Source organism: Carassius gibelio, chromosome A2 (assembly GCF_023724105.1).
Source record: "Carassius gibelio isolate Cgi1373 ecotype wild population from Czech Republic chromosome A2, carGib1.2-hapl.c, whole genome shotgun sequence".
Classification (NCBI taxonomy): Eukaryota; Metazoa; Chordata; class Actinopteri; order Cypriniformes; family Cyprinidae; genus Carassius; species Carassius gibelio.
Window position 1 is genome coordinate 7577233 of NC_068372.1, and position 11528 is coordinate 7588760.

An 11528-nucleotide genomic window follows, 5' to 3' on the forward strand; every position below is an offset into this window, starting at 1 on the left:
TTGTAAAAAATTATTTTAATAGTTTTTGTGAGGTAAAGCAAAATAAGAAATATATGTATACTGTGAGAAATAAAAGTGCAATTGCAAGTTATAAAGATGCATTGTGAGAAATAAAGCCACAATTATGAGAAATAAAGTTGCATTTGTGAGATAAACATTTGCAGTGATAAGAAATATAGTGACAGTTGTTAGCTATAAAGTTGCATTGCAAGAAATAGTAACGATTATGAGATATAAAGTCGATATTGTGAGATACAAAGTAGCAATTGTGAGATTTAAAGTCCTTATGCAAGAAATAATGTCCAAATTATGACAATAAAGTCGCAGTTGTGAGATACTTTAGATTATAATAAATAAGTTGCAATTGTGATATATGGTGCACAGTTAGAAATAGTCACAATCATGAGAAATAAATATTTAATTGTTAGATACACCATTGCAATCATGAGAAATAAAGTTGCAGTTGTGAGAAACAGCGAGCAATGAATCTGATATCGTGAGATACAAAGTTCCAACTTCAATAAAGTTCCAAATTAAAAGAAATTAAAAAGTCACAATAATGAATACTAAAACCTAAATTATGACAAATTAAGTTGCAGTTGTAAGATTTAAAGTTTCATTGCAATAATTAAATTAAATGTTGTGAGATACAAAGTTGCAATTAGGATAAAGTTTCAATTAAGAAATGAAGTTTTAGTTATGAGAAACATTTTGCATTTATGAGAAAAAAAAAGTTGGTTCTGAGAAGTTGCGATTATGACAAATAAAGCCACAATCGCTAGATACAAAGTTGCAATAATGACTAATAAAGTAGCAATTACCGTTTTTTTCTCTGAATTAGAAAAGAACTTCGACACAAACTCATTAATAGTGACAAATTTTTTGTGTCAAGCATATAATGGCAATTATAAACTCTTTTTTTCTGAAATTCCTTCTTTCCCACAATATTTTTTTCCTATTATGACTCTGCATGGTGTATACAGTATATTATTTTCTTCCTGGGCACTACCAAAGAAAACATGTTTTCATCCTTCTAAAGAGACAGTGACAATAAGACATGGCACAGCTGGCCTGAGACACACACTGTCCCCAAAAACACTGACCTCTGATTGAGCACGTAAACACAGCACAACACATTTGTCCTCCAAATTAATGAAATAAAGTTCTAAGTTGCTGGAATCCAATCTCTAGCACTGAGAAGTCAATACCAAAGCCAGTCAACATACCATGTTATTGCTACTGACGGTTACAGATTCACTTAACAGAATCACAAATGAGTTATTCAGTTCAGACTTTCAGTATAGCCTATAACAGAACGACCTCAGGGCATTTTTTCTGAGATAACACTCGATGCTCATCAAAAGAAATACAGAAGCATCTCTTCTCACCAGGATAAATGTTTTATTTACACACAACTCAAAAGAGCATAAAACATTGCACGAGGCTGCATCATTTTGCTTGGATCCAGAATCATTTGAAACAAAAGAAATCATTATTCATTTCAGTTACCCAGACTTCTATTTCCTGTTTGTACCACAATGCTCTTAAGACCCTCCTCTTGAATACCAGATGGGGAGTCAGTTGCATCAGCGGGGGTTGCACGTGGGTGGGCTTCCTCCTGTCTACACAGAAGTCTCCGCTGAGACTTCCTATATGCAGCAAACGTCCCCTGTTTACGCACACATGTGGTTGAAATATATTTCCATTAGTCTATAGTTATTAATAATGTCATATATGCAGCTTGAATGACAATTCTGTCATTATTTACTCACCCTCATTTGGAAAACAAAAAGAGGATATTTTGAAGAACTAGTCTATACTATTAAAGTCTATGGAGACCACACTGACTTTCAGTGTATGAAAAAAGCACTGAAACAGTATTATAATCTTTGGTTTTCGCATAAAAAGAAAGGTTGGGAGCGACATAAGGGTGAGTAAATATTACAAAAAATTCCTTTTTGGTTGAAGTATCCTTGTAAAGTCCATTTCCAATTTTTTTTTTATCCACCAAATGGAGACGATTAAGCACAAGGGAAAAAGTGAATCTTGAAGGCAGGGCCTTCTAGTGGAAATGATTCACAGGAGACTAAAGGCTGCGTGAAGGGCAGAAACTCCCCTCCTTCCACAGCCTGCGTTTCATTGGCTGAGTCAAGTGATGTCATGGAGTGTGAAACTGTATAAATAGCCCAGCGCTGCTGACATTTAAACAGTATCAAAAGTCTCAGACAATACTATATGTTAACTCGTGGAGCATATTGGGAAACCTCTGGACCTATTAACATGTGTCGATCACTGGAACATCTGCCAAACACCTGTCTGGAAAGGTATGTTTCATATTTACTCAAAAAATAAGAACCGCTTACATAGTGAGAACAGATCACACTGTTCTAAGTAGCTTAACCCAAATATATGCCGTGTTTGATAGTTTTCAAAACTACATTTTTAAGCAGTGGCTTACAATGCAATAATGAATACTTTTGTTCCTCACAGGGCAAAGGAGCTCAAGGCTCGGTTTGGAAGCTTTCTGCTAAAGCAAGAGCTTAATATAATGGGCCACTCACACAAGACTGAAAAACTGATGCTGGAGGACAGACAGAACTGGTCTTTCCATGAACTCCTGGCTCATAAAGGTAAATTAATATCAACGAGAACGGTGGCAACATAAAGCACATGATTTTCAGACTGTAGAATGAAAGCTATCAGGGTCGTCTAATGTTTTCTTCGTATTTCTTCGCAGAAGGACAGTGTGCCTTCACAATGTTCCTGTCATCGGAGTACAGTGAAGAAAATATAGCTTTCTATTTGGCCTGTGAGGACTACAGGAACACAAAGAGCTCCTCCAAGCTGTGCTCCAAGGCCAGAAAAATCTATGAGGAGTTCATCGCATCTGACGCACCAAGAGAGGTACATTTTCCGAGAATATTAAGAGCGCAGAAACTCACACTCACACATAGATTTCATGGGAAAAGTCTAATGGTGAATCATTCCTCTGCCTATTTTCAGGTTAATCTTGATCATGAAACTAGAACCATCACCCTAAAGAATATGGAGAAGCCCACATTGTCCTGTTTCAACCTTGCCCAGAGCAAAATTTACGCCCTCATGGAGAAAGACTGCTACCCTCGTTTCCTCAAGTCAGCGGTCTACCAGGAACTCCTCACACAGCATGTGGGTTAAACTATCCATGGGAATGCGTCCCTGATAAACATGGCATTCGTGTGACGTGATGTTCGCTGAATGATCTGAAGCAGAGTCCTGAGGTTCAGGAGGACTGGACACGGACTCAAAGTCAGACTGGAAGGCCTCGAGCATTCGAGAACATTCATCCTATGAACACAGCATGGAGCACACAGAGATCAAGTTTGTAGCACTGGACAATAACTATGAAAGCGAGATGACTTTTGCACAATTATGTAAAGTGTGTATTTTGTATTGCCTATGAGTATTTATTGAAAGTTACACTGAAAATAGTATTTATATTTGCATTTATATTTGAGGAACAAATATGGGTTATTTATTGAACATTTGAGTGAAAAACAAAATAAAATGAATATTTTTACATACAAAGATTTGTCTTTTGCAATGCGTCTTTTTAGATATATAATCATCGACAGCAAAATTATTGAATTAAGGTGTTTAGAATACATGAGTTTTATTTTGTTTTGTTATATAGGTCCCATAGGTTATTATTTTCTTTTGCTTTGCTTTCATGATTTTTTTTTTTTATTTATTACATGTTTTAAGTAAATTTTATTTTATTTCATCACTTTTCTTTTTTATATATTTGTCCATTTATTATATATGTATATATATATATATATATATATATATATATATATATATATATATATATATATATATATATTTGTTATGTTATGTGCAACTAAAGGAAATGGATGTTGTAATGTAATAATACGTAAGAGACATCCTCCTTCTGCACTTCATCTTCCCACACATCCCACTCACAAGGGTTAATGGAGGCTCTTAGTCACCTCCAGCACACAAAGCCTGGTGCCTTTCTCAGTGAGTGTCATAAAAGACTAAAAATCTATTATATTCACATACACACACATAATTAGCTGCTGCCAACAGGATTATTCCATTTTTCCAGAATACACAGCCAAGCAGCTGTGTTTATTCCGGCAGAGCTTTGTGGTGATGAGGCTGGTCTCCATGGCAACAGCGTGGTCCACTCGTCTCACCTACTCCACACCTCTGCAGGAGCCCACTCTGACTCACTTTCTCTGAACCCCATTATGCTTCCCTTTAAGACTGTATTAACACTACCGTGTCCTTCTCAACATTAATATTTGAACAGAGGACAAATTAGACAGTTGTAGAACAGTCTTATGAAAATGTACCATAATGTTAATTTTTTTTTTTTTGAATACTTTTTTTAATTTGGAAGAGATATTTTTATACTTTTCTGAGAATAAAATTGAATGCCTTAAAGAACCCAGAAACCAAAACACACTGCTCTTAAGAAATTATAACTTTTACTTTTTACTTTTGTAACATCAGAAGCTTTTTTATTCTCCAAATATCCACAAGACAAGACACGCAGAACCTGTTAAGAATGAACACCATTAAATCCAATCAGAATTAATTCAAGTGATATAAATACTTCTCATATTTGTAATTCCCTTTGTACCTGTCAATTTGTACCTAAATTGACACTACGAGTTTTAGACACACACACACACACACACACACACACACACACACACACATGTATATATTTTGTATATATGTATATATTTTTTTTCTTTCTTTTTTTTTTTTTTCTCTGTATATAGTTTTATTATATTGTAGTTTAGGCCAGGCAGCCCAAGTTAAATAGAGTAAAAATTTAGATAATTTCAAATATTTTTGGTTATGAAATGTTTTATATTGCTTTGAAATGTTATGTTTATCTGATTTTTTTTATTTTTATTAGGGATTAAATTATGTATTTTTGGATGTTTTCTTTTCACTAATTTGAAACAACACTTTATGAACGGTCAAACTGACAAAAATGTCAAAACTGACCAATGCATATGAAAAAAATAACAGTTTTTGCCTGTTTCTTGCCTTACAGTGATATAGTTTGAAGGCCTACAGGCCTAATATAATATAAACAGAACTATGAGAGAGAGAGAAAACAATTCTTCATTGAAAACCATTTAAACTAACTCCAAAAGCTAAGTGAAATTATACATATTATATTAAATCACAGTGTTAGTATAGATTTGTCATTGTATTTTATTCATTTATTTATTTATTTATTTTCAGAGAGGTTATTAAATGGATTTACATATTATCTGTCTGTTGCCTTTCATGTCACAGCCCTGGAAAGATCCTCTTATGAGAATAAATGGCAGATCCAGAGGGTCCTGTGCCAGCCAAGCAACTGCCATTGAGATGCATGGGAAAGCTAATGGATTTCCATGTATTGCAGACTCCTATGTTACTTCCATTAGATCAATGTAAATATTGTTTCTAAGCAACTAAACTATGTAAAGAAACAGTAATCTATACACTTCTCGTCAATTTTGAAACTACGACAAGTAATTAACATGAGTCCTTCATAGTACCCCAACCAACTATTGTATACATCTGCTGTATTGTATACAACTTTTTTCACCAACTTTTTATTTTCTTTATATGTTTTCTTCTTATAATAAAATGCCGGGCTGTGGAGGCATGTGGATTGTTAGACCGTGAGCTCAAACTGACAGTGCTAAATGGATCCCGGGCCTCTCTCTTACAGTAAGAGGACATTTCATTCTTCTAAAGATGTCTGAGGATGTGGTGCACTTTCTTTTTTGGCAGTATGATTATGGTAAGTGCTGATGAAATTAACAACAATGTCAACAGTCTGCTACGTCACAGTTATTTGCAGTAAATACTGCCACATTTAGTCATTGTTGCTGTTTCAGGTGACATACACCCACCTGCCCGCATAAGTTATTCATAACTCAGGGTTATGCGGGTGTAGTCACACTGAAGCATGCAGACACATTAAGAGGATTTCAGAGAAATGGCCATTGTTTTCCATTTCTATTGTTCCACGTGACTGGGCAGCATTTGAAACCGCTATTCCTAAACACAGGAGCTGGTGATGAGGAAGTCCTCATAAGTCTGTCGGCCAGGAAGTTGGGAGCTTTTACAGTTAGTTTTTTTTTACCCCAGAAATTCCTTGTTTAAATATAAACACAATAGGATTAGTTGGTGGGGTGGGGGTATTTTTCTATTCTATATATATATATATATATATATATATATATATATATATATATATATATATACACATACATACACACACACACACACAATGATTTTGCAAAAAAAAAAAAAAAAAAACACTAAATAAATGTATTGTGTAGGGAACAAAAAATAATTATTTTGATCAATTATTTCAAATAAATAATATTTTAATAAATGTTTCTAAATAAATTTGTACAAATTATTCAAGAATGAAAAATAATATATTGCCAAGCAGCTTTAATGCTGTAAAATGATTAAATCTTACTGGTAATATTTATTGTACTTTATTTGACTACATAAAGTTGTACATAAAACAATGATTCTTGGATTGTTTTATACTGTAAAAGAATGGCACAATGTACTGTATTAATTTAAAAATAACTTTTTTGTATTGGTTATTTTTTATGTATTTTTGTTTTTTACAGGTGTTTTTACATGTATTTTGAATTTTACACTTACACTTGCATTAATGGAAATGTCCATAAATTACTTGACAATGTCCTGGCTGAAAACTACCAGTACCTTTTATTTATTTATTTATTTATTTTACAGTGCACAAGAAAATACTTTTTTTATGTTATGTTTAATTCAATGTCTTAAATGCGTTTCTTTGTAATTAAGTGTGAAATTTACAAGCAGTTTTGGATTGATTCAGTGTACCCATTTTTCAATGACAAAAAAAAAAAAAAAAAAAAAAAAACATTCTCTCAGTTTAAGACTCTAATGCATGATGGGTACTTTAGCTTAGCTGAAAATGCAACAATAACAACTGATTGGCTTAATTTAGCATCCTGCTAACATTCTTATAAGAGAACAATCACATTCATCCTTCATATTGTCTGTCCTGTGCTCTCCCTCTTCTTGAACTCTTCATCTCCAAAGGGGGCTGTTACATTGATTTGAGGTCAAACTGACAAAAGATGAACCGTGGAACTACAAGCCTCACAGTCCCCTAAAGTAATAACATAAAAAATAAAAATACTCAATAGGTACAGTGTGTTCTGAGACAGAATCTTCTCACATGTTTCTGTGCTGTGAAAACATAGTGTGTCAAGCAGTGCACGCGTTTGCTGTGTTATTGTGTGCACTTATTTATAGTCACATCACAATCAAGTTCAGGAGTATGACGCAAGTCTCTCAACACTTTGAAAGGTAGACCCACGAGCCAAAAGAACATAAAAGAACATAAAGGTCATATTGTCTCTATAAATGAAAAAGTTTTTGATGAGAATGCCTGAAATATCAAAAGCAACATCAGTAAGGCAAACTAGGTGTTCGTCTTGTTAGGAAACAGCCCATTAAAATGCTAACTGAAGGCAAAGACAGCAACAAGACAGCACAGGTTTGAAAATGAAATTATATAGGGTTAATAAACAAATCTAGAACTAGATAAAATAAAAAATAAAAATAAAAAATAATAATAATGGTTTGTACTGATGTCCATCATGATGAAAAAATGAAAGTCACATGAGGAATCAGAGTTGAAGTGGCCTGTCCATAAAACATTTCCAGCTCTCAGTCAGTATGCTTTTGTAAAATGTGATTTGTATGAAGGTTGTATTAATGTTGTATGAAGGTTCACTCCCATAACCTCACCCCTAAACTTTTACCCTTTAGTACAGTGGAAGAAAATTTTATGAATGAGATCATATGAATTCATAAGAATTTATACTCGTAGTTTCTAAACTAAGTGTTAAGTGTTAAGAACACTGATTCTTGAACATTTTGATTACTACAGTGCAGTGTAATTGGATCATATAAAGGCATATGACTGAAACTGTGTACAAATTCATAAGAATTAACAGTCATTCTCTGAGCATATGGTCATATACACAAAGATAAAGCAAAATCATGAGAGGAAGACCCAAACACTAAAATAATGTTTAAAACACTAAATAACATAAAATGTAATGCAAAACATCCAAGTATATTATTGTTGGAAAAAAAAAGAAAACTATGTAAATAAATTCTAATCATATATGATGTGTCACACAGCAATTCTGCACTGTAAAAAAAAAAAAAAAAAAATATATATATATATATATATATTTTTATATATATATATATATATATATATATATATATATATATATATATATATATATATATATATATTTTTTTTTTTTTTTTTACAGTGCAGAATTGCTGTGTGATATATATAATTTTATTTTTTTATCATTTTTTTTATTCAATTTTATTGAAAAAGTAGAGGAAAATAAAATAGCCAAATCAAAAAGAAACAAGAAAACACAATGTACGGTAACATTCATAAAAGTGTACACAATGGAGAGCGAGCATGTAAGTGGGGCTAGTGCCATCTAGTGGTTCCTAATTTCCATGGCTCATGTTTGACACTTATGAAGTGTTTCCACTGTTGTGTGCCATATGCATCAGACGTTTAGGGTCGTCTGAGGCTGAGACTAGTGTGTGTGTGGCTTGGGCAAGGCTAAAAGGGCGGAACAAAAGTCTTAAAACTCAAATAGAATCGACTCAGAAGAGACGTGAATGAATGCACGCGTGTCACCTGATCCACGTATCCATGGATTCCTTTTTGCATGAGCAATTTATGATACATTAATGCAGAACATTTTTATTCACAAACATGTCTGTATATGTACAAATCTCTGCAAAAACATTTAATCCCGAATTCCACAGACTCAAATTGTAAGGCATTAGTTTGTGGTTAGTAACATACATGTATAAAATGTATGCAGTACATGGATAATTCTGCGTGCATCTATTAATAATTTTGAGTCTTATTTCATCCCATACTTTCCCAACTCTACCCCTAAGCCTACCTCACAGAAAATTGTATGCATTTTTCTAAATACTTAGGGTGCTTTCACATCTCTAGTTTGGTTAATTTGGTCCGAACCAAGGGCAAACAATTATACATTGTACCATTTTTCAGCTTTTTTTGTTCCTTTTCACACCACACTGATTGCTTTGGTCCGTACCAATTTAAACAAACCAAAATGCAGTCACATGACAACATCCACATCACTCATTGGTCATGACGTATTTCCTAAACTGCTTTTCGATTGGTCAGAATTTACGTGCGGGAAAATTCCAACATAAGAGGAAAAGCCAGCAAACAACACGGAGACAACACAACCATGGAGAGACGACTGTGCAGGCTGGTTTTGTCCCTGGCCATTATCTATTACATTGTTTGTATACACCACAATATGCAAACAATAAGTTTCTATAATGAAGCGCGGATGCGGCTTGAAAACACAGTCTAATGCACTGCAAACGCATTAACTTCAAGCGGAGGCGTGCATTAATTCTTCATAACTCTGACATGCTCATGATCATCAGACCAAATTTCGATTTGGTTTTTAGATTAACCTAAACTCAAAAATAGCTCCTACACATGGACTACTTTGATGATGTTTTCCTTACCTTTCTGGACATGGACAGTATACCGTACACACACTTTCAATGGAGGGACAGAAAGCTCTCGGACTAAATCTAAAATATCTTAATCTGTATTCCGAAGATGAACGGAGGTCTTACTTGTTTGGAACTACATTAATGACATAATTTCCTTTTTGGGTGACTAACCCTTTAAAGGGGGGGTGAAATGCTCGTTTTCACTCAATATCCTGTTAATCTTGAGTACCTATAGAGTAGTACTGCATCCTTCATAACTCCAAAAGTCTTTATTTTTATTATATTTATAAGAGAAAGATAGTCTGTACCGATTTTTCCCAGAAAAACACGAGCGCCTAGAGGCGTGACGTGTGGGCGGAGCTAAATAATCACGAGCGCCAATAGGCTTTTGAGTTGAGAGCATGTGGAAGCTGTGACACAGATCCAGAGGCTGAAATTTAACAAGAGCAGCATCAGCAAAGGCGGTATGCTATGTGGTATGTACTGAAACTGTATATATTTGCTTAGCGGTTTTGGAAAGTTCCACTTTATGTCGTCTTTTTTTTTTTTTTTTTTTTTTTAAGCTGTACATGTGGAAAGTGCAGTTTGATGACAACATCGCATGTTGTTTACTTGATGTGCTTAAGCGCTGATAGCTAAGTTAACAACACAGAGATATTAGAAGCAGTTTTACTCACCTCATGTGGTTCCAACACACAATCGTGACCCTTTTCCGTTGGGACTGCATTATCCTTAAGAAATAAACGACGTGCAATCCGAAATGCAGGGAACAAACAAAAACACTTGCACAACTCCGTTGATGCTCTGTAAAAATAAACTCCATCCACTGGTCCCTTAATGCTGTTTCTCTTTTGGTAATCTGTGCAGGGTTGTCTTGCCCTGGCAACCAAAAACACACTTCTTTTGTGACTTTTCGCGACGCTCTCTCTCTGATCAGGCTGTGCTCAGCCTCTCAGTGCTCTGCTATATGGGAGCGCGCGCTCTTCCGGCAGAAGAGCGCGCACTTAGGACCCATATAAGGAAATTCCGCTCCATCTAATGTCACACAGAGCCATACTCGAAAAAAACTTTCCGAAACTTGTGACAAACCGGAAGAGGTTTTTTGGGAACAAAAATACTCCTTCAAACGTACAACTTAATTTTTGAAACTTTGTCCATGTTTAGCATGGGAATCCAACTCTTTAACAGTGTAAAAAACTCAGTATGCATGAAATAGCATTTCACCCCCCCTTTAAAGACTTGTTTAACAGACTTTCGGAATGTAATTGGTCGGACAACCGTAAATGGCTTGTTTTATTGTTTTATGTTTTTGGTGTCATGCTATCAGTCTTCTATGTTTTTTCCTGTGTTTTAGATTTTATGCTTCTTGTGTACAGAATATACGGCCATTTCTATTGTTTTGATAAATAAATAAAATTTTGCTTTATAAATAAAATTGAGTTAAGTCGAGTTCAGCGGTTCAGCGGTTTATTAGTCTACATTGTAAACACAAACAGTCTTTGGGTTTGTCTGTCAGTTTGTCTATGAGTGATATTACATGCATTTTAAATCCTAACTTATAATTTAAGCCACAGTGCATTACAGTATCTATCTATCTTTTTTTTTTTTTTTTTTTTTAGCACAAGATGTCAGCACTTAACAAGCGTTTCCAAATTCCGGTATATTTCACAGCCTGACAGTATAGCTTCATAGTATACACAACCAGGACGCGAAATTACGAATGCTACTACACTGAAGGTTGGCGAATGAATATTAATGAACTCATGCAGACATCCTATCGGGAACGTTTTCCTCATGAATAAGACTTTGGTCGCGCTAATATTGCTTGACGACCTTCCAATGGCGAAGGCTTGGCTGATGAATATTAATAGACAAGCCTTCGCCAT

General features: G+C 34.5%; 1 protein-coding gene across 1 annotated transcript; it reads left to right on the forward strand.

Moving 5' to 3' along the window:
• The first annotated feature begins 2188 nt into the window (after positions 1-2188).
• On the forward strand, positions 2189-3567 carry LOC128023295 (regulator of G-protein signaling 5). The gene is made up of 4 exons (XM_052610650.1): positions 2189-2324; positions 2491-2630; positions 2738-2904; positions 3004-3567. Exons 1-4 carry the CDS (start codon positions 2236-2238, stop codon positions 3175-3177), a joined length of 570 nt encoding a protein of 189 aa, XP_052466610.1. The 5' UTR covers positions 2189-2235; the 3' UTR covers positions 3178-3567.
• Positions 3568-11528: the final 7961 nt, after the last annotated feature.